The 24,996-nt window shown below is 42.0% G+C and overlaps 1 protein-coding gene across 1 annotated transcript in view; it reads left to right on the plus strand.

The window, feature by feature from the left end:
* Positions 1-24,498, plus strand: part of RAB32 (RAB32, member RAS oncogene family) — a 44,158-nt gene extending 19,660 nt beyond the window's left edge. Inside the window, exons 2-3 of the mRNA XM_006111297.5 lie at positions 18,638-18,915; positions 22,695-24,498. Coding sequence (XP_006111359.1) covers positions 18,638-18,915; positions 22,695-22,844 — 428 coding nt within the window. The 3' untranslated portion in view covers positions 22,845-24,498. The remainder of the gene's footprint in view (positions 1-18,637; positions 18,916-22,694) is intronic.
* The last annotated feature ends 498 nt before the right edge of the window (positions 24,499-24,996 follow it).

Genomic DNA, 24,996 nt, shown 5'->3' on the forward strand with positions numbered 1-24,996 from the left:
GCCTGGCAGGGTATATTGAGGCACATTAAAAATGTAGACTTATGCAATACAGCCAAATGGCTACTATTTGTCAAGGCTAAAGCCAGGGTTTAATTGGTCTTCCTTCTGGGCCCTCCCGAGGCAGAGTTGCTGACAAGACTGATTTTGCTTTGTCACTGATGATAAAACAACTGAATCTGACAGTCTTCAGGTTAAATGATTCCAATGGCTATGCAACTGTCAATGTTAGCTGCAGCCAACTATATTTTGGAGATTGGCATCATATACTTACAGAAAAGGTCCCGTTCAGTGTTTCAGATCCTGGACAAATAACACATGATCCAGCAGAATGTAAACTTTTTTTTACCTAATGCAACTTAAAAGCTAACTATTGCTGTTTTAGTACTAGCAAAGGCTGCCTACTGGCAAAATTCTTACTATAAGAATTCTTTGGTCATACTCATGACTCAAGCAGCTCTTCCATAATCTAAAATGCCTGTCTTGTGGTGCCAATGCTAAGCAATGCATTTGCATCTTGTAATAAAGTAGATTGTATGGCTACATCTAGACTGGCATGATTTTCTGCAAGTGCTTTTAACGGAAAAGAGCGTCTAGATTTGCAGAAAAGCATCCGTGCCAAAGCACTTTTTGCGGAAAAGCATCTGTGCCGATCTAGACATGCTTCTGCGCAAAAAAGCCCCAATTGACATTTTCGTGATCGGGGCTTCTTTGCGCAAAACAAATCTGAGCTGTCTACACTGGTCCTTTTGCACAAAAGGACTTTTGCCCGAATGGGAGCAGCATAGTATTTCCGCAAGAAGCATTGTTTTTTTGTTTTCTGTTTTTGTTTTTTTAAACATAAGATCGTCAGTGTTCTTGTGGAAATTCAAGTGGCCAGTATAGACAGCTGGCAAGCTTTTCCGCGAAAGCAGCTGCTTTTGTGGGGAAAAACTTGCCAGTCTAGACACAGCCTAGCTGTCATGTGGAAGATGAAGATGTCTTTGATCTGATGGAAGTCCTCTCTTTAGGACCTCTTAAGAGAGACTACTTTGCAGGGAGGGGTTAGTGCACAAATCTCAAGCAGGTACCCTCTTCAGCCTAGTACCCCCCTGTAAGCTGCCTCTTCATTGTCTGTTGGAATGGGTACACTGCCTGACATTGGAGATTCCGATGTTGCTGAGCGCAGTTATCTCCATGTCAGATCAGAAGCCCCTGTTCTCTTTATATGGTTTTGGGGGTCCCCCATGCCCTTTTGTGGGCAGTAGTACTCCATAACTCAACTGACTAATCTGTTAAATTGTAAATGCCTATTGTCACTTCCTCTGTTTACCCTCTGGGTACACCCCTGATTAGTTGCTGCTCTCAGGAGCCTAGGTATTGGTAATCTTGCTCTAATCTAACTATCTAGCAAACTCGCTCATATTGTGCAGATAGTTTCTCATATGAAAGTTTACTGTTGAAAGAGCCAAAGCTACTGCACCCAGTTGTGTAGCTGGTCAACTTCAGCAGTAACATTGGCACCATAGTGGGGGTTCCAAACCCCCCCTCCCTTCAGTCTGTCTAAACCAGATGTCATTGCAGGATTTGCTATGTATGCATCTAGTCCCATTCCATCACCCTGTTGACTTCTTAGCAGCACTAAAATTCAGGTGTCTGCTTGAGCAGCCATATTTAAAGTCCAATAGCATTATTCCTCTTACCACTGATGGCTCTGTATTTCTAAGCTGTCTGCTTTGGTTCAGTTTTCAGACATCTCATCCTTTATTTCTTTAAGAGCCTGAATTCAATCTCTATGGCACTTTATCTACTCTCTTGCTGTTATTCACTGTACTATAAAACTTGATGTGAATCTTCTTAGCCATACTATCTACTGCACTGCATTGATATCTTCCTTCTCTCCCTCACAACATTATGCATACTATTAGTTGTTACAGCTTCATTTTATAAGCCTTCTGGAACATATGCAGTAGCTCTGAATTCCAAATAAGATTTTTTGATTCCAAAAGTGAGCACTTACTTGCTGAATACTAGAAAATCAAGCACTATTCATCATCACCATGAGAAGACATTTATGATGGTGATGTATACTGTTAACTGCAAACAAATTTCCAATAGAACTGTCCTGATGCATGCGGTCTTGGTTAATTCAGCAAAATCATAGGCTTAGAGTTGACAACTAGTTCCTGGCCCTTCTAGAAGGTCAAAATCCACTCTTGTCCTGTTCCCTACCTCCACCTGTGACTCGGCACCATGTATAATGGCGTTTTGCAAATGTTCCTTTAATGCAGCAAAAAGGTGAGATCTCCCAAGAGTCTGGAACTAGATAAATACCAAAATGTTGTAAAACATGAAGACCATCATAAGGACTTTTGACTACCACTCATTAGTCAAAGTAGGATATAATTGTCTGCTACAATTGGATGTGGAAGAAATCCTAGCAGAGTGGGTCAATCTAATTGCAGGTAGACAATACGTCTGTTTCTTCTGCCTAGTAGCTGCCTTTTATTTTTCTACTCCTCCCCTCAATACATGTACTGTTTTGGCAGGAGTTCCTATCAGAAATAGCTATTCAGGGACTGGAAAATTCTTGTAAAAAGAGGCAAGAACTGTTAGAATAAAAGCAATGTGCAGCACCCCACAGTCCAGCTGTCCAGGGCAAAATACAGAACTGCTAAAGAAACCTAGCTTTGCAGTTATAGCACAACTAGCTTACTATATCGCCTAGTTCATTTGCCCCTGTGTGTTTTGGCTCTTGTTCGATCTCTTGTGGCTTTTTTCTGTAAAGCCTTAGCTTCTGCAATCCATGACGACAGCTAAGATTCTCCTGTCACTTTTAAAACATTTCTAGCTTTCAGTTATAACCCACAGAGCTCAAAAGTGAAAGCATCTCACTTTGTCTGCTGCCAAGGTGGCAGCAGGGCAGAGAGTCAGCTCCCCAGGAGTGGGGCTGGGAGGTACTGGTTGTCAGCCCTGCCCCTGGGGACTTATCGTATGCACAACTATTGGATAGATTTCATGTCGTTACTCAACTAGTCGGTTATGACATCTAACATCAACTATGAGAACATGGGGTATGTTAAGCCTGAAGTCTGATACTGGAGTAGCTTGTTTTCAGCAGACTAAAACAATACTTTAGGAGTACACCTTGAAAAGGTTAAACACAGGGAGAGGGTGCATTGGGGCAACTAATTGCTGTGAAGAGTTGCTGGGTGGGGAATAAGAATTTACATTCTGACTCTCCCATGCTTTGGAGAGAGGCCAAGGAGGTAGGCATCTTCAGTGTCAGAACAAATGACTCCCACACTCTAGAGCCCTCTAAACAAGAGGTGATTTTTGTTTTCAAATTGACTTCTGAGAGGACTTAAATGGGAATGGGTTAAGGCCATGGAGAAGGGAGCTACACAAAGGTCTGCATAAGACCTCCCCTTGCATCCCAGAGAATAGTTTCTTTCTGGTAGTCATTAGACTGGCTTTTTGTACCTTGAGTTTATGGTTGGCCTGACTCTTACTACAGCAAATGGTTTCTTTTTTGGAGGGGGGGGGGGTGTCCTAGCTCCTAGATTCAAAGTACTCCTGGGTGCATATACGCATTAAATAGCAACTGGCAACCTTATCTTTGGGCCTGTCATTGTAAGCCAACAGAAGCAACAGTTAGCTAAGACTATTCTTTGCAACCCTTTCTTTTTGGTCACTTCAACTAGCTACAGCTGGAATTCAGAAATGCTGGAGGAAGTTGTCAGATGGTGGGGGAGGGTGTCTTGCTTACATAGAACTAGTAAGTTTGTGCAGAATGCCCATGGTTAAGTGTATACAAACTGATCAGCAACTGCATATTAGATACCACTTAGGTTGTAAAGAGTTTCTAGTCTGTTCTGGGTATGGGTTGGTTAAAGGAGGGAGGCATCTGCTGGGCTTTTTCCTTTCTCATTTCACAAGACCTAGTGGAAGCTATGGCTAGCCCTTCTCAGGGCTTGTCTGAATCTGAAATGTTAGTGGCACTACTGCAACACATCAGCATAGCAGTACCTACACAGGTGAGTGGTTTGAGGTGGTAACTAGGTTGAGGGAAGAACTTTCTCATCATCCTAGTGTTGCCTACGTGCACTTAAGCAGGGATAATGGATTTTTTGCATTCCTGAGCAATACAGTTGAGAGCCTAACTTTCTGGCATAGAGTAGGTTGGGCCATTACAGATTTGCCACTGGTACTCATTGGTTGATTGAAAGATGTCTGTTTAATTTGGCATGAGGCATTTCATCAACTTGTGGTCTGGCAATTTGCCAGTTCAGCTGTCTTAAGCTTTGTTCACTGGATTGTTCATTCGTGTTTGGTGGTGGTTGACTTTTATCAACCTTGAATAAGGCAGTTCATCATTCATGTGAGTTAGCAGGTCACATTAAAGTCTATGGGGAGTCCACATGAGAAATTAACTACATGTGCCTTTCCTTGAATAGGGCTTTTCCTTCTGCTAGCTCTAGTTGAGAAGACCTCATTTTGTCAGTAAAGGCACAGCTTCAGGAAGCATGTTACTCTAATACTCTGCAATGAGACATTAAATTAGTCAACCAGTATCCTGCTGAACTAGGCTTGTTGGTCAGGTGCAAAACTGCACTATAGACTTAGACAGTTTCACATCTGCATAATTATGAATTGTCTCAACACATTCTACTGAACTATTTGGCCAGGTCTGTTGTGTTGTGACTAACGAAATAAGCCAGAAATGATGTATCTGAATGGGTATGTAGAAGGCAAAAAAATCGGATTTTTGAGATGAGCAGTTGCTCAGTTTGAAATAGGCTAATGAATATCTTGCAAAAAGTGATTGCTGCAAATACTTTCCATGTGGTGCATGTCTGGCTAAAGATATTGCTCAAGTTTTAATTACTTTATACTGTTGCTTCAGGCAGCAGAAACAGTTGCACATCTCTTCACCTGAAGCCTCCAATGAGCAGATGTTAACAATCCAAAGTACAGGAGCCCCTGTTTTACGATGACCCAGTTTGACCTTTTCCATAAGTACGGAAGGAGCCAAAATCCTTCGATTTACGATGGCGTACAACATCTGTCGTAAATGCGGGCTTGAGTTACAATGATCCCAATTTGTGACGCTATCCCCAGAGTCAATCACGTCACAAGTCGGGCAGCCTGTAAGGATGTGAATACTTAACCAGTAAGCATCAGCCATAAGGTGATGCTTACCAGTTCTGGTTAATGAGTAGGGTTTGAAGAAGCCCCCTGCCTGTTATGGGCAGGGGGTTACTCCAGCCCTAAAGAGTGCATAGCCGGTAGGGGCTAGGGATGTTATGTATTGGGGTAAACACTGAGATTTTCAGCCATTAAATGTTGCCCATGCTGTGGGCTCTGCAGTATAGAACTAGCTTACCTTTATACTGCAGAGCTGCAGCAAAGCCTCCCTTGCCTGCCCAGCCCTACTCCCTGGGAGGAGGCTTGGAGTTAACAGACACCATTAATTGACCAAGCATCCACTTATTTCCCCTCAGGCCTCCAGAGCAGCCCCTTTCTGCAGCAGGGTGGCTGCAGTGCACTGTAGGCAGGGGCTACTTAGGCTGGGCTGGAGCACTCCTTCTTAGTTGGTTAACCAATTAAAATAGATTTTGCATTAGGGATGTAAAAATCCATTAGACTGCTTGAATCTATTGGATAGTTTGCAAATAGGAAGCTAACTGGGAAGGGGATGGGGGGGGGAGAAGATGACTCTAGAATTTAGCATAAGAACATAACAGCCATACTGGGTCAGACCAAAGGTCCATCTAGCCCAGTATCCTGTCTACCGATAGTGGCCACCACCAGGTGCCCCAGAGAGGGTGGACCGAAGACAATGATCAAGCGATTTGTCTCCTGCCATCCCTCTCCAGCCTCTGACAAACAGAGGCCAAGGACACCATTTTATCCCCTGGCTAATAGCCTTTTATGGACCTAACCTCCATGAAATTATCTAGCTTCTCTTTAAAGTCTATTATAGTCCTAGCCTTCACAGCCTCCTCTGGCAAGGAGTTCCACAGGTTGACGACACACTGTGTGAAGAAGAACTTTCTTTTATTAGTTTTAAACCTGCTACCCATTAATTTCATTTGGTGTCCTCTAGTTCTTCTATTATGGGAACTAATAAATAACTTTTCTTTATCGGCCCTCTCCTCACCACTCATGATTTTATAGACCTCTATCATATCCCCCCTCAGTCTCCTCTTTTCTAAACTGAAAAGTCCCAGTCGCTTTAACCTCTCCTCATATGGGACCTGTTCCAAACCCCTAATCATTTTAGTTGCCCTTTTCTAAACCCTTTCCAAGGCCAAAATATCTTTTTTGAGGTGAGGAGACCACATCTGTACACAGTATTCACAGTATGTGAGCATCAGACTTCCAGTCACGAACAGTAGATTACTAATCAAATTTTGGAACCGGAAACTAGTGTTAGGAAGTAGCTTGTGGTCTAGATTATCTGATGCCACTGATTCCCCAACCAAACAGAACGAGGTTTACTAGATCTGTCAAATTCTCTGCATATCATGTAACTTCATGTGATAGAGGCTAGGCAGGTACATAGCTTGAAGTTTAATTTTTAAACCAAAATTCAACTTCTATCCTAAGATCTCTAGAAAAAGCTAAGTGACTGAAGAGGTAATATACATGGCTTTTTTTAACTCCCCCCCCCCCTCCCCTTTTTTGTACAGTGGATCAGCAACATTTTATTTGAATATTATTCAAATACAGTGTTACCCATCCTCCAAAAGCCCTGTCTCCCTGAGCCTCCAGTGCCAGCCCTAACCTCTAGAACCCTTCAGTGTGCTCCCAGTGCCAGCTGCTGACCCCAGGGTCCCCTGCACCTAATCCTCCCAGTGCCATCCCCCACCACCAGACACCCCCCCGTGTCAGCCTCCTGTTTCCACAGCCTCACTTCCCTAGAATCTCTCACACTAGCCCCCCAGTATTAGCCATGTGCTCTGTGCCAGCCCTTCTTAAGAGTCCCCCAGCACTAGCTGAGCCCCCAGTGCCTGCCCTGTCCTCCCTTCTCTTCTCTCCCCCCCCCCCCCCCCCCCCAGCCCTGTGCTGACTCCCAGGTGAGTGCTGTTGCCTGGGTCATGGCTGCTCTAAGGCTGCTATGCTGGGCTCTGTGGCCCTCCTGCCATGCAGTGAACTGATCTTCTGCATCTGGGAGGAGACCCCACCTCTGTCTGTGCTGGTTGGCTGAGAGGTAGGGCAGGACATGCCTCTCCCAACAGCCCTGGCAGGAGGGGAGGCACTAGGTGGTGTGCTCCGGTCCCCAGAGCTGCTGCTGCCTGGCAGCCAGCGGTTCATGATCCAACACCAGGCCACAGACTGGTGATTGGGGGAACTGTTGCCATAGAAGCATGGCACTTGGCTTCAGACTTGTATGCTCTATAGCTTCACTGACACTATAGCTTCCTTTTTAAAATCTTTAAAACAGCTAGCGTGTTTGTTCAAAAACACTTCAGGAAGTCTCTAGCCTAAATCATTGCTGATATAGGGACATTATTTAATTAAACTCAGGATCTGGCAAATTAACTCATGACAAACACATCTACCATGTAATGTTGATTATGTACAGTACCATATTGTATTGGCTATAAATGAATACTGGTAACTAAAGGGGATGCTGTCATTCTGATCACATCTAATATCTTTACTGTTGCATAAATACTTTTCAGAAACTCTAACTTGTATCGCTGCTACTACTAATATATGGGGAAATTTATGGGAAGAGATTTAGACAATAGGACTTTTAAGGTAACCTTAACCTGAGGTCTAACACTACTCTCCACTTAAACGTGGTAACCCTAATTTGGGCACATGGGTGAATTGGAAATCAGACTTTCTTTTTTTCTGCTCCCCTTACATATTTATAACCAGCTCACCTCCACCCAGCTGCTGGGTTTAATGTTAAGTGTGTCCTTTGCCTGTCTTCCTGTAAACCAGCTTCTTGAGCTGTTTAATTTAGCCTGTTGAATGAATTGTCTTATGGCTCTGCAATTTGTCAGACATGCATTACATCATCCAGAATGTAATATGCCTTCCTCTGTTGCTGTCAGTTACCAAAGGGTACTGCAAATTATGGTGAGATTTGAGATCGGAATCAGCATAGGCATACTAGTGTTAATCCGTTAGTGTAGACCTGGCAACACTGGCTAACCACCACAGTATGTCTTCAGCTTCTCTGATTTGTACTGATGCAACTAGATTTGTTAACACCTCTCTGCTACTATTGTCACCTATGCTGGGCATATCTAGGCTATACTAAAACTAGCCTAGATATGTCTAACCATGATAAAATTTCATTCTGCTTGAAGCATTGCCAGTGGGACTGATGCATAATTATGGAAGAGAGCTCCTTTGACTCCGACCCGCCAGTAAGGAAGACCTTCATTAAAGAAAACAATATCCCTCAAGATATTTTCTGCTTCACTTCAGATCCTCTGCTTAATGCTTTCCTGAAGCACCTGCTGCTGTAGTTAAAGAGCAGAAAGCATTCTTTCAGCTATGCTGAGCAATGCTCCATAAAGAATTAAATGAGGCCTGATAAAATCAAACTAAAAAATTCCCGTTCCCAGGAAAGGTTCACAGTATTGCTGCATTTCCTTTCAGATGTATATTTAAACTCTTCCAAGTATTTTCTCACTAGCCTTCAAAAGCCATCAGATTTGATCTGAAAAAGGGGGCAGTACATTTCTAAACTCTGCCTCTGAGTTGCTGCTCACAATAGGTTGTTCCAATGTTTGAAATGTGGTGCATGCTCTCTTGGCTCAGCATCCTTGTAGGGAAGGATCTGACTTGATCTATGGGCTGTACTTGGCTCACTGTCCTTGGGTTTTCTCCTGGGTATATATGCTATGCAGAGAAACCCAATGTAACAGCAAGTCTGAGCCTGGATTAAATGTCTTGGGCTCATGCTATGAGACAAATTACTAATGTAGGTGTTAATCCTTGTGCCGGAGGCTGGTGATGAGGGAGGGTCTCAAAGCTTAGGAACCACCTGCATTGCTATTTTTAGTCAGTGAGCCTGAGACAGAACAAAGGCTTTGAAACTTGTTGCATCAGTGTGGCATACCCTTAGAGACTTTGTGATCCACAGGGCTTCTTGAACTGGCTCTGAAGAGATTTCAGTGGGAGAGGATGCAAAATACAAGATGACAGGATGGGGTCCTACTTTTTCCATTCTAACTTGTTTTAAGTTACACTGACTAAAGACAACCAGTCATCCTACAATTCTCCTCCCCACCCCATCTCCGGTGGGGGGAGGCAGGTGGGAGCCTGTGCTTGCATGAAGACAGCTTAAAAGCCAGCTTCACAAGCACTGGCTCTCACTTGCTGCTGCCATGCAAATGTGTAACTGCTGAAATTTGCAGCTGTTACAGATTTACAAAATTAAACACCTTTTAACATCCTTAGTTTTGTGTAATCTTCCTAGAGTGATTCACCCACTTCTAGCCTTCCACTTAAGGCTTCTGGCAATTAGATATTTAGGATCACTGTGAGTATGAAGGTTACATTCCTGACTCTTGACTAAAGTTCCTGGAGGACAGGTCCATCAGTGGCTCCAGTTCTTTTCCAAACCCAGATATACTCCTGGCCATCCCAACAATGCAACACAATGAGTTCCACAATTAATTGTGCACTGTGTGGAGAGTACGTCCTCTTTTGTAAATTAAACCTGTCTGCTAATTGGGTAACCCCAAGCTTTTTGAATTGTGGGAAGATAATACATTATACAATTATGATTTTATAGACCTCTGTATCTCTTAAAATTGAACAGCACTCTTTCTAATATCCTTCTATGGAAGCTGTTCCATACTGTTGATCACTTTTGTCCTTTCTGGAATCTCTTCAAATTCCTCTATCCTTTGAGAAGGGGGCAGTGGGATTTGAACCAGAACCAAACACTACTGCAGGTCCAAATCTGTAAGGGTGTTAGGACAGAAAAATATCTGTTCTTCCATAATAGTCTACTAACTTTAGGAACTATTGATGGCTGCTGCACACGGACAAGAAGTTTTCAGAGAACTAATCACAGTGATGCCAAGATCTTGAGTGCCAACAGCTAAACTAAAACCACGATGGCATCATATGTAGATGGGATTGAGATCTGATGTGCATTACATTGGCATCTATCAACCTACAACTTCATCTGCTATTCTGTTGGCCAGTCACTCAGTTTTGTGAGATTCCCTCTAAATCCTCAGTCTGCTTTGAACATAATAATCTTGTATCAAATACAAACTCAGTTCAGTTTTTTTTCAAATCATTCTTGAATGTGGAACACTTCAAGGTCTGTTCTAGGAGGTGTGATGTTTGTATCCACTGTGAACTGACCACTTATTCATATTCTCTCACTTTCTGTCATTTTATCCTATAATGGCTTGCTTTTCTGACAGTCCAAATAAACTATAATCACTGTATCTAACCCTAATCACATGCTTGTTGGCACCCTCAAAGTATTTTACTCCTTAGCTCTTGCACAGGGAAGTCATGTCTTAAACAATTTGCTGGGGAAGAGTCAATTATCTGATTCTGTTCTTTTTCTATAGGTACTGATGACTGGCAGATACCTGATGCAGAGGCTGATTTCAGTGATTAGTAGTTCTGCAGCTTCATATTTTAGTTCCTTAAGGGCGGGGGAGGTTAATTTGTGGTTATCAGTCTGTAGAAGCATCCAAGTAGGATATCAAGGATGATGCTGTACAGTAGATGGTGTGGGGGGTGTTCAAAAATGTTTAGGCTTTGCCTATTGGTGTGCTTTGAAGTCAGGACACGAACCATGAACTTGATAATGGAGGAGAACTTTGAGTGGAGCAATCCAAAGGTGGGTGGAGTGTTGGAATAAGCAACAGGGAGGGAAAGTCTTACCATCGGCATTCCTTTTAACGTCATTGAACTCCAGCTTCCAATAAAGTCTGAGGTTAGCAATATTGTCCAGTGCACATTTACCATAGTATGGATCCCTATAAAGATGGCTGACAGAGGAGATCAGTTTGGTTTAATCTTCATTTGGCACTCAACTTAGATTCCAGGCTGCTCAAAGTAAATTGAAGGAAGCTGTGAAACTTAGTTTTACCTTTATCTAACTTTTTGATATTTAAAGATCTTTTAAAAATCACAAACTTAAATAAAAATCACAAACTTAAATAGCCAGTATAGTATTCTTGTTACTCCAGTAGGTGTATCATTGGGTGTTATCAGGCATACCAACTTCAATCTTTATCCAAATTGAGATGTTAACCTATCCTTCGAATACAGCCTGTTCAGTTAAAGGCAACAGGATCCTCTTTAAGGATGTCACCTCTATTTCAATAGAGAAAATGCAACTGAAGAAACTTTTCCTCTTTCATTTTAATGTGATATTTGGGAAGTATAATATAGCATCAGCTTAATCTTTTCCTCTCTATTTCAGTTTGAAGATTTTTTTTTCTTTGTAGAAAAATCCTCACCTGGAACTTGCTCTAAATAGTTGGATTCTTTAGAGGAAGAATTGTGACTGATGGTAATACTAGATTTAGTAAATCTGTCTCGCTACATCGTAGAAATATAGTGCTGTTTCAAAGTACAGCAATCACTGGTATAATAATCATGCAGTACTTATTAAAGTGAGCGAATCATTGGCTTCAATGACTAACATTTGTCTTGTACAAACTGAGGTTTATTTTACTTTCAAATGAAATATTGCTTGCCAGCTGTCTACACTGGCCACTTGAATTTGCACAAGAGCACTGACTTTAATGTACAAAATCAGTGCTGCTTGCACAAATACTTTCCAACTCTGAGGAAAAAGCCCTCTTGCGCAAGAATACTTGCTCAAGAGGGCCAGTATAGAAAGGGAAGAATTGTTTTGCGCAAAAAAGCCCCGATGGTTAAAATGACGATCGGGGCTTTCTTGCGCAAAATCGTGTCTAGACTGGCCACGGATGCTTTTGTGCAAAAGCAAATCTTTTGCACAAAGGCACTTGCCAATCTAGACGCGCTTTTCCGGAAATACATTTAACGGAAAAGTTTTTCCGTTAAAAAGTATTTCCGGAAAATCATGCCAGTCTAGACAGCCATTGTGTTTTTAATCTTTAGTGTTGCCTCCTAAGCTGACTTAAGAGCTTTAAGTGACAGTTAAAGTTCCCATTTTTCACAAAGGGTAGGCATTTAGAAAATGAAGTTCAACCCCGAGTGATTGTTCAGATACCTCAGGATAACATGCCTTTTGTTCCTACAGTAAGTGTAGTTTAAGACAGGACTATGCAGCACTTGAAAGACTAACAAGATGGTTTATTAGGTGATGAGCTTTCATGGGCCAGACCCACTTGCTCAGATCAAATTGTGGAAGAAAATTGGCATGACCATATCAAAGGGATACAATCAAAAAAGTGAACACACAATTGATGGCTACATCTTACATACCGTAGGGTAATGGTGCTTTTTTACGAAAGTACATATATTTTTCTCTCTCTTATTTATTTATTTATTTATTTATATATATATATATATATATATATATCCCGATTTATATCTGAAATATTTTTAAGTGAACACTACAATATTACTCTAGATCAGGGGCTTCCAAACTTTTTGACACAGGGACTAGTAAATCCATTCATGAGCTCTCGGAGGACCAGCAACATTAATTTGCATATTCATTAAGCAATTGATGAACATGCAAATAAGTTGTCTCTGGTCCCCTCAAATCCCCCAGTGCCAGCTGTAGCAAAGCTTTTGATATGGTCACCCACAAACTTTCTGGCAAGAATATAAGGGAATGTGGATTGGATAAATGAACTATAAGATGGATAGAAAGCTGGCTAGACCAGGGTTTCCCAAACTTTTTGCTTTAGTTGGAACCTGTTTTTTTTTCCAGTACTGTGTTCTTGCAGCCCAAAAATATAAATGCATATTAAAAAATAAATTTTCAGTTTCACCGGGCTGCATCCTCCGCCCTGCCCAGGCCAAGGCTTGGGAGACCCGGCATGGCACAGGCACTCCAGGAGGTGGCAGCAGGAGCAGATTGGGGGAAGGTATCTGGCTAGAAGGAAGGGTGCAATGAGTGGACTTGGGTAGGAGTTGGACCTCCCTGGTCTGGAACCCTCTGGACCTGACTGGTCCCAGAAGAGGGTTTTTTTATTATTATTTTTTTGACCAGGGGAGGTCATTTCAGGACTCCTGGTTCCCTTCACCCCACTAGGCTTCTTTGCACCTCCCTCCCCTGCTGATCTGCCCACCCCCGCTGGTTCCCTGCACCTCCCCCAAAACCATCCCTCACAATCCAAGGGAGTGCAGCACCAGTTCTCTGTAGCCCCTCACAGCCCAGCTGAGTTGCACTTCTGTTCTCTATGCCTTCCCCCATTCACCTCAGCCCAGTTATGCAGGGAACCAGTGCAGGGCTTGCCTCCCCCACAGCACAGCTGAGCCCTGTTTCCCTGCACCACCCCTCCCCCCCCAAGCCCCACAACTGCTGAGCCCAGCTCTGATTTCCTGCCCCTCCCTCCTGTTGAGTCTAGCCCTGGCTCCCTGCCCCTCCCTCCTCCTGCAGCCAAACTGAGCTCTGAGTGCCACACATCTCCTCCATGCAGCTCAGCCCAGCACCCTTCACCTCTTTACTCTTGCAGCCCAGCTGAGCTCTGTTTCTCTGCACCTCCCCCCCACCCCCCAAACAGCGCAGGCATGTTGAGCCCAGCGCTGATTCCCTGCCCCTCCATCCAGCACCCTTGAGTGCACTGTGTCCAGCACCAGATTCCCTGTGTCCAGCTCCCTTGAGTCCAGCACCAGATTCCTGGCACACACCCCCTTCTCCTGAAGGCCCAGTGCCCCCACCCGCCTGCTCCACCCTCACTGCCAGGAGCCCTACATTTTGCCTGAGGCTATTCAAAGTTGGAATTGTGATGACTGTATGAGACTCCTCCTTCCTCTCATCTTTTATTAGAAATAGCAAGATCTTTGAGCAACATCTGGAAAAGAGCAGGTCAATAGCAGTTTCTTAAGTGTCACTCTTGTGTTTGCACTGCTCTCAAATAAAATAAAACATTTTTACTATATTGTGCTGCTATATTGGCTCATGAGAGATGTTCAGCTGAATTCTGCTACTCTAATCACCTGTTAATTACAAATGCCATCTTCAACATCCCAAATGTTGTCACCTGATGGTGTAACCTTCACGTGTGTAACAACCAAACTGATTAACAGTACAGCAATTCCAGAGATCCAGTGAATAAAGATTTCCCCAAATGCATGCAATCTGAAGTGGGTTAGACAGTTAAGTTATGATTGTATAAATCCACTAAAATTGAATTTGTCAATTCTCACTGATTCTAGACATCTTCTCCAGAATAGACTTAGAACAGGCAAAAAAAAACCAGTGAATTTTGGAATAGAACAATATTACATGCTTTGGCAGTGTGTTAAACACTGACTTCCTGGAATATTATGCTTATCTGCACCATGGGATTGGAAAGGTGTTTGAGCTGGTGGGAGAATAAGTGAAAGGAATACAAGGAACTGGGCAAACACATTCAAATTTAGACAAGAAAACTAAATTTAGAACAGTGTCTGCACCTTCAATATTATAAAAAGTAACACAATGTATGTTCAGTGGCCAGACTTACCAAAAGCTTTTTTCCCCTCCTTCTACCAAACAGATCAACAGTGTGGTGGCGAAGTTCTTGCTGAGGTGGAGAAGTTAGTGTTATGCTTAAGCACATGGCATCTTTTCAGGGGAAAAGGCCATACAAAATTTGAATACAGAGCAAAAAAGCACATGGGTTCATTTATTTCTATAGACATTGTCAGTCTGTTGCTCTAATTAACCTAGGAACCAGTTAGGCTGAAAGAGGGAAGAGTTGGGCTTTATTGGTCTGGACCGATGCTCAAGATTTTGGAGGGACTGAATCCAGAGAACCATTGCAAAGTTGCCCCCTCTTAGTCTTTAGCTCCCATATAAGTCTGCAGAGTCATGCTGCAATAGTCATATTTACACCAGCATTGATCTTTAACTTTTTTCCTGTACTTTGAGTGTTTGTTCTTTTAAGGAGTTGCCCTGTAGGGTCAGTTTATTTGCCCACTCGTAAGGATTGGGGGCACTTCACCTTTTGGTCCTCAATTTGATGGGAATGTTATTTGACCTTCCAGTGCCTCCGAAGATCATGACTCTCTCTCTTTAGTACATTTGATTCTAAAAACCACCTTCAAACTTATGTAACACGTTCTTCACTCGTACACAGTGTCACTACAAAGTACAGGATTATTTGTATTACAATTGACGGAATTCTACAGCTGTTGCTTACATCAACAAATGTTATACCAAATGGGTAACCATAAATGTCACCTACATCAGCAAACCTTATAACACCTGGTGACCATAATCGGTCACTAGGACCATTCTGGTCTCTTCTGCCTTTATGTCACTGACAAGCATGAACAGCCTGCATGATGCATCTTTACCAATAGTTATTCCTTTCTGCTAGTCAAAAAGGGTGGCTGGCAAACATTACAACATTTTTTTATTTTACTATTGCTAGCACTTGGTACTGTTGTAAGGATTCATTTGAATGTCTTACCACATCCAGCCTTAATACAGGATGACAAAGTAGAGGGCTACAACAATCGATACTATGAGGGGAAGCGATTAATTCTCTTGAAAAATGAAGCCTGGAAAAGAACTAGGGATAGATGTGTCTGTAGAATTGTTCAAAGTGATTGGCAAATGCAGTAATTATATGGGGAAAATTAATGATGTATGACATGCTCGAAAATGGCTAGGGGACCGTCTGAATTTTTTTCTGTCCTTATCAAAGAACGGCAGTATAAAAATTCTCGATTGTAATATTTCCCTGATATAGCACAAGAACTTCTGCTAATCTAGGATTGCATCGGGAGAAAAATCAGCAGAATCATTACCACAACAAACTAGTTTCAGAGCAGGCTAAGACACATGATTGAATTCCAAATACCTATCGCATGATTTGCACGATGCAGAGTGACCTGTCACCCACTGATCATGTGCTTTGTTGACTAATAAAGTCTGATGCTGTCCAACATGTCTGTTTAGAAGATACTGGTGGTCATGGGGAATCTACAGAATGTCACTGAATTCATTGCAGATCTCAACCAACAGACCATAGTACAGTGGTCCCTGACACTGTGCCCGCCGGGCCATTTATGTGCGCCCGCGGGCGCCTGGGCAGCACCTGCCCGGGGTCGCGGCGCATGCTGGCGCTGGCCCCGGGCGTGCGGCGCATGCTGGCGCTGGCCCCGGGCGTGCGGCGCATGCTTGGCCCCGCCCCCAGGCACATGGCCTATGAACGGGCCCCACCCCCGTACATGCGGCGCATGAGCGGCCCCGCCCCCAGGCACCCGGCAACCCCAAAACGTTGGGGACCACTGCCATAGTACATACAGCAATAGATACCAACTGGAGAAAACGACTGTCAGACTAAAGTGTATATTTTTGTCCCCAACTCTAACACATGCACAGTGTTACAAATTTTGGGGAATGTTTTGATAAGTGGAAAGAGCTAGGCTTCCAACTGGTGGTCACCTTTTAACTGACCTCAGGTGCACTAACAAAACTTTTCTGCTACAACTATTGTTGCATTGTGGTCAAGATACTGTTTGAAAACAGTGAGGGAATATGGATTCTTCCTGTATGTTATGTCCGCTTGCGTCATGTTTATTAGTAATATCCACATATGCATTGTATAGTTAACAGAAGCTGCAGAGGCAGTAAATTACCTGGGATCATCATCAACCAAAGAAACTGAAAAGACTAGGGATGGCTCACTCGGCTATGGCCTCACTTCAAGATGCACCGTGGCGCCCCCCCCCCCTTTTTTTAAATGCTTTGATGCAAACTTGCACACTTCTGTCTCAGTCTGTGACCAAAGTACCCTTGAATTGTGGAAGGAATGCTGTGCCTCTGTGGGCTCTTAATACATTTAAAAATCAGAAGGACAGCAGGGGGACTTGGCACAAGCCAGGCTGGCTGATTTCTGGCTCACTGGGTACCCCCTGCTGCACTTCAGCCTTTTATATGTATTAAGAGCCAGCAGGCTCTTAATACATCTAAAACCCCACTGTGGCTTCTCCACTTATCAACTAGTCGATGGGAAATCCATTGACTAGTTGATAAAACTAAGTTTAACATCCCTAGTTCTAACTGTGGTTCCTTGTTTCACTCTCTGAAGTGGTTCACTGTTCAAAAGCACTCTGGAGAAAAGACTTAAATTTAAAATGGACCTTAACTTAAAAATGGGTTCATAAACTCCAGATGTTCAGCCACTTCTTGGTAGTAACAAATGTTTGAGTACTTGTCCCTTTCTAGGAAAGGGACAGTAATGTTTGTTGCAATGCACTTGGTCTCCCTAAGGACAGGAGACTTCTACTGTTACCTCAAATTGACACACCATGTAGTAACTGCCTCTGACCATTTTGTGGCCTCCTTGAGGGTACCCACATTAGGTGCACCTTTTTCAGAGCAGGTGCCCATTGATTTTACGTTGGGGTTTGGACTCGTGGTCACCTGAGTAGGTCTGATTTCAGTTCAACACTTGCTGTCTTGATCTCCCCAGTGCAGTGACAGTCTATCTTTATAAAGCAAAGTACTTATTTATTCATACCAAAAATACAAACATCGTAAACAAACTGCTTATATGCAGGTGTAAACTTCCCAAGCAGTCATTCATCTGTGAAATGGAGACCTTGGTGGTACTTCTACCTCTTTCTGCAGGGTTTCTTGGTTAAAGCAATTATTGAGCTAAGCAAATGTCCCTTTCCACTGCGAGGCTGGTGAATTACAGTTCCTTAACCTGGTTAAGTGATGACAAAACTGGTGTATGCAAGTTTGCCCATGAAAGCTTATGCTCCAACACTTCAGTTAGTCTGTAAGGTGCCACAGGACTCCTCACCGCTTTTGTATCACCTTTATGAATATTCTGGTAAGAGCTAGATGTTGTATTCTAGCTCCACAGAGGAGTTACAGGAATTTCCTGCACAGACTGAAGTCACTAAGATAATTACAAATCCTTAGACTGGTAATGCTTCAGTTCTGGGGAAAGACCCACTTCGTCAGATGCAGTCGTGACGAAGTGGGTCTTTGCCCACGAAAGCTTATGCTCACTGCTTTTGCAGATTCAGACTAGCACGGCTATCCCTCTGAAAGGTGATACGGTAGTCTTAAATATTGCCTATGGCAGTAACATTTGTCACTATGAACTAGCTACTAAATTGAAGTGTGCTATAAATCCACTGTGGGCTTTCTGAAACCTGTGCAACTATAGGATCCAACCATTTGAAGAAATCCTAATGTCGTTCTGGCAATTCAGTGACACTATCAGTGCCATATTCTCCTAATGGGAGTCAAGAGAAATCCTTACCACTGACTATTTGTCAGATACTAAGCATTCATCAATATATATAATAGTTGTACCGTACTCTGATATGCATTGCAATGGTCTTTGTATGCTGACTGAAATTTTTGACTCTAGGATGAAGTACAAATTTATTGTTCATTAGGTAAACTGAAACAAGTTCACTTGGTTTTTCAATCTGACAAACTTGTTTGTTTTTAATTATTAGGGCAACTTATATCTCTAGCTTCTGCTAACTTAAAACACACATCTGGTGATCCCTCACACTGTTGCTCTTTGTCTTTCAGGCCAGGAACGTTTTGGTAACATGACAAGAGTGTACTATAAGGAGGCAGTCGGTGCCCTTGTGGTCTTTGATGTCACAAGAGGCTCCACGTTTGAAGCTGTTTCCAAGTGGAAACATGACTTGGACAGTAAAGTGCTCCTTCCAAATGGCAGCCCCATACCTGCAGTTCTCCTTGCAAACAAGTGTGACCAGAAAAAAGATGGCAGCCAGAATTCCTCTCAAATGGACCAGTTCTGCAGGGAAGGTGGCTTTATTGGGTGGTTTGAAACATCTGCTAAGGTGAGTTGCCTTAAATAAGGATGGTCTTTTAAAAGTTCTATTTAATGAGTGCAAAGTATTAGTTTCAGTGATCCTAGAGACAGGCTCTAATATCTCAGCTAATAGTTGTTTGTTGTGGAACTAGTTACACTGTCATATTTTGTCCCGTTTATCTTCCTGATATGTGGGTTTATGCCACAGGTGTACTACTCATTTGCCTGTTCATTGTGGAAGGTGGGGGGGAAGGAGGCAAGACATAAAACTAAAATTGTAGGGAAGCTTTTTAAAACCAGATGTTGAGCCACGACTTTAGTTACATCATGGTTGCCCATATCTGTAGCATGTACAATTAGTGTCAAAGTGCATGTTCACCTAGTATGGTAAGCTTTATTCTGTTAGCAAATAAAGGAGCATGATTTTTTTTCTTAAAATCTGTCATTAACTATAGGGAATGACCAAACTGGTAAACTAATTGCACAGAAGGGCAAAATTGAATCTGAAAAATTGGAAATAAAAGCTGTGGATAGGCTAACGTTCTTGCCAAGTCTTTAAGTGGCCAGTGTGTTACGCTAGTACAGAATTCTAGCCATCCTTTCATGTAATCTACTGGTTATTCAAAAACCCTCTATGCTAAATAAAGTCTCTAAGGGAGATCCTATCAATTCTCTTGATCGACCATGTTTCACACTAAAAACTAACTCATTTGAGTCTGAGTTTTTTGAAGACTATTGGGCTACTTATACAGCATATCAAGGGATCCAAACCACAAGGCCTCAGTTTATTTGCCCACTTCCCCTTCAACTGCCTGAGATGAGTCAGCCTAGGAAAACTGAATGTAAATGTGATAAGGCTGTTCCTGGCAGCGTGTATGTGAAAAGAGAAGCAGAAAAGTGGGGGAAGGGAAGACTCCTTCAAGAAGAGACTGGGCAGAGAAGGAAGGGCATCTCTTTAAGAGCAAAGATGGAGAACTTGGAAAGTGAAGAGAAGACTGCATTAAGGAAAACCTAGTAGGAGATGGGGGGGGGGGGGGGAGGGAGGAGGAGAGGCTACAGTAGTTTAGGGAAAGATGATGTACATGGCGTGCACTAACATTAACAGACCTTGCTAATGCAAGAACACTGCCTGTCAGTTTGTTGCTGCAGGAAGCTGCATTGTTGGCATACTGGTGAATGCCTTGCTTCTTGTATCTACCATTTTAAACAAAGCTTTGTAGCTTAAAACTTCATTAAGGGGAACTTTGTTCTCCCTGACCATTTAGATCTCTCTTGAAGTTTCAGTTGGATGTAATTCTTGAGTTGCTGTGCACTGCTAAAATGGATAATGAAGTGCCCTGGAAAGTATCTAGAGTTCCTAGTTTGTAATAGTACCTTTTTTTAATCAACAAATGGTAGTTACTGCCTACCCAAAGTGAGTTCAAAGTTCTCTTAAAACAGTGCCGTAGCTGCACTTCATTTCATGATGAAACTACAGCACATGAGATTCTCTTGGCAGAGTCAATCAAGAACTTGTGTCTCAGAAAACAAGTCAGTTCTCAACTTGCTCCCATATGTTTATATTTAAAACAATCAAAATGCTTTAAAGTTTGTCGTAGTCCACCTCAAAATATTAAGCCAATCATAATTCCTTTGTGAATGCAAAATTAAGAAAATATTGGAGGAAAGAAAGGGCTTAATTTTAACTTGGAATTCACAACTACTTTCATTGCTCTATCTACAGTCCAACATGAACCACATTCTAACACTATTGTACTAATGGCAAACAAAGCCCCCTTCAGAAATGGGGATATTTTTGATAATCTCAAAGATGCACATGTGGCTATTTAGCTTAATATCTAGTAAGAGAAATTCCATATTTGGTCCTGTCTCTGTGCAAGGTAAGAAGGCACAACCTAATTTTAAACCTGCAGCCTCAGAACATAGGTGGCTGTGACCCATCACAACCAAATGCACCCTGTGCAAGTGTGTAAGCTCATGTTGGTACAGTGGAGGGCAAATGGCATCCCCATGTTGCAGTGGGAGCTGTTGTAACTTGCCTTCAGGGGAATTGTGTAGCAAGATACGCATAACAATTGTGCCAGGATATGCATAACAATTGTGCCAAGATAAGGTGACTCAGTGTCACAGGGTTCCTCATGGACCATGCAGATTGTACAGAGGACACCTTACACTGACAATTCTACTGGAGTGTCTTGATCAAACACCTTTGACATCACTAATGGTTACTTGGATCCAGAGGGCTAGTGCAGAGTGTCAGCAGCAGGGAAGTTTTACACATACCTTATGCCATTGCAGCCTCCCTTTAGGTGGGCTTATTAGTGCTGAGAGTACAAAAGGCTGTGATATATTCCCACAGAGCCCTTGATAATACAGGTCTTTGTTACTGTTAAAGGAAACTAAACAACCCCTTAAGGGGTATAACAATTAATTTCTGAGCTTTTATGAAAGTCAGCATTTAAGGCCTCAACATGCAAGACATAATATTCAGTCTTTCTAATGTCATTATTGATTACATAAAGCCTTGCCAGTAGCCTAAATGTTTTAAAACGTGTAATAAATCCACAATGGTTAGGTGACAAGCCATCTTGCAATACTTGAATGCTTTTTTGGCCTTTATTTTATCTTCCAAGTAAATATCTAGTAGTGTGTGTGCTGGTATACCAGAGGGTGAGTTGGCAGCCTAACATGAGTCACAAAACCCACTCATTCTAAAGTTCAGTTATGGGTTTCTAGATACCATTTAAGTGGTGAGAGCCATTATTAAAATCTTTGGCAAGTTAATACTCTAATGCCTCATTTTAAGAAGCTCCCATTTTAGTATAGTAATTTTCTCACTTCAAGTCCTTTCTTTCCATATCTCCCGCAATATTTACAGCAAAGTGTCTGGATATGAATTTGTATCCATCCATCAAATTTCAATTAAAGTACTGTGAAGTCAGTGAAGAGTCCTTGCTCAAGATTGACTATGCCCTATATCCTTGGATATCTTCATCTCCAAACACAGGACTTGTATATGCTTTCTTCAGTGGATTTTCATATGACCCACAAACTACAAATACTCTCCCCTTGTCTGCAAAATAATGAATTCTTGTTCCACCCAAGCTTCCCACTATGATCATGGAGGTCAACATATATATATTCCTTTGACAGACTCTCATTCATGTTACTTTTTCTCCTCAAAGCAACAGAGGAGACAAAGGGCTTTGAAATGTAAGACCAGAGAGGCTATGGAATCTCCATCTCTGGAGATATTTAAGAGTAGGTTAGATAACGTCTATCAGGGATGGTCTAGACAGTATTTGGTCCTGCCATGAGGGCAGGGGACTGGACTCGATGACCTCTCGAGGTCCCTTCTAGTCCTAGTATTCTATGAATTGATGGATCTGCGGGGATGGCTTAAATGGACAGTGTCCAAGTCACTGCAGCCCCTCTTAATTTCACTGAGCCAGTAAGTCCTGACCACCTTTCCTCTACAGTCTGGGGAATTTCAGTAGACTTTCTACAATGCCCATGTTTCAGAACCAGATCCTTTAAGTAAAGCTCCTACTTACCTTTGCTGTACACTAAAGTGGGCCATGGAGTATTCCCTCCATTAAGTGAACCTATCCTCTGGACAACCTTTCCTATGCTTTAAAGGACTTGCAGCTTTCACTGAAGACAGGAATATTAAGTGTATTAAACAGCTTGGATAGACTTCAAGTCAAGTTAAAGAATTTCAGCAAATTACTTGCCAAACTTTTTCAATGGGTAGGTATGACCATAATCTGTTGGTAAAAAGACTGACTTTTAACTCCACTTTTTCAGGACAATATCAACATAGATGAAGCTGCTCGATTCTTGGTGGAAAACATCCTTGCCAACTACAAAAGCTTTCCTAATGAAGAAAATGATGTGAGCAAACTAAAACTGGACCCAGACCTCTTGAAGGCCGACAGTAAATCACAGTGCTGCTAATGTTGCCTTTGCTCTCACATGAAAAGGCAATAGAATGCGCAGCAAGACTCTTGCTCCCCAGATCAGACTGCTGCTATGGTGCTGCATTAAGGACAATCCAAGTGAGGGGTTTGGTTATCTTTGGTGATATTTTTGGGTGTTTACACATTTTGTTCTTGTATAAAATTGAAAATATGCTGTTTATCACTTCATCCTCCACTAAAAGAGCAGCTGTCTAGCAGTTGGCTACCTTCTTCTGACATGAAAACAGAGGATAGTGTTTACACTTTATTCTCCAAGGAATACAGACAACATTCAGTATGATGCATATCCAGTCTAGGCATTAGTTCAGAGGATGAATATTGTGGTACTTCAGAACAGTAGTAATTTGGCAGAAGTTAAAGCTGAAATAAGCATTTGCTTCTTTGCCATGTGTCCTTTATACCTATGATCTTCCATGCCTACTTACCTGCCTCCTTTTTATTCCCACACATACTATTTTTATCCCTGTTGATTATCCCCTAACATGAGTGGCCTATAACTACAGTCCTCCTGGGGGTGGTGAATGTTTTTCTTGTGCTGGACAGGGATAGCTGAGCAATGGCAGTCAGGTGACAAAGGAAGGGACTATGTCCAGTGCAAGTAAGGACAGCTGTTTCCTGTTCTCCTCAGCACACCACTTAGCAAGTATGTGACAGGAAAAGCATGGCTATTGGGGGTGATACAATTTGAACAAGTGCATCTTCAGTTATTAGCTGAGCAGATTTTTATTTCAAATATTCTTAAACAGTTTAAACCTGTGAAACACATTCCAGCATACACAGCAGGATTTTCTTGGTGTATTGTACCCAATTAAAATAAAGCAAAAGGAAACATCACCCATGTGTACATACTAAAACTAATGGCCAGAATAAATTCATACACAAATGCTTGGAGATTAGCTTTACTTCATCCAGGAGAGGAGGGCCATTAAAACAAATTCTTGTTTTGGGTACCTCTCCAAGCTAGTTTCACAACAGCTTACAGTATGACTAGATACCTTTGATTTAGTGATATAGAGAAAAGAGATGGCTTGGGCATCTTAAGATAAATTGAAGGGTTATTTACATCACTCAGTTATTTACCTATTACAAAGACTTCCCTAACTAAAAATGAATGCTGCACATATTTACACTTTGTATTGGTGAATTAATGCATTACCAATTTTATAACTATATGAAATGCTGAGTTAAGTGAAGAAACTCACTAGCTTGCTTTACCTCCTGGTAGAAGGCAGGCTATGTGAAGTCTTGACTTCTGCAACTCCATGAATATGGTCAAAATTTTGGGAGCCAGGTTGCCTGGTGAAAAGGCATAAATTTCCCTAGAGATTGTGGAAACTACATTAAGTGGAACTCCTACTTTCTCTAAGGTTCTGGATGCTATGTTTTGCCACGTGACACCTTAATTGTCATTCTGAAGTCTCACGGGTTTTTATTTGGTCGAACACTATAAAAGTTTAGGTCATATACCCTGTCCATGTACCAATGTTTAGATGCGCTAGATCTTTCATAGTTGCCTGTTAAAGTTAAAGGAAAAGGTTGTCTTAAGTACAAGCCACTTTTTTAATGAATACAAATATCTTTATTTTTAAGCAATAAATAAAACTGTTCAGGCACTGTCGATTGTGAAATAAGACTCTTGTGTGTATTGAATATTCCAGTTCTTTCCTCAAGAATATGTTCTTGAAGCCTGCGGACTATTCTCCCCCCCCCCCCCTTTATCCTGTTCCACTGGCTGCCATAATAATCTGCTGCCTCTTGATTTCCTGTTGTATTAAAGATAAATAGTTAAATGTGGTAACTTTAACCATTACTTAGTTTCTTAATTCAGAACATGGCCATCACTTTGTAGACTCCCTATCTGAAGGGAAAGAAGCTTTAAGAGTACTTTAACTATTTACTGCTGATGTGGTTTCATGTAGTGTGGATATATGCAATATTACACTACCTTGGTTCATTAATGGATTGAACCTGTCAAATTGCCACCTATAGGATCAGCTAAAAGAACAGCTGCCGTTTACTTGAAGGTTTTTAAATTAATCCCTTCAGTTTTCAAAACTGACACTTTTCCATGGGTAGTTAACTTAATATTTTCTTTTAGCCATCAAACTGGTGAACTTTAAAATACTCTT

The sequence above is a fragment of the Pelodiscus sinensis genome, chromosome 3 (assembly GCF_052426305.1).
Source record: "Pelodiscus sinensis isolate ZL-2025 chromosome 3, ASM5242630v1, whole genome shotgun sequence".
Lineage (NCBI taxonomy): Eukaryota > Metazoa > Chordata > Testudines > Trionychidae > Pelodiscus > Pelodiscus sinensis.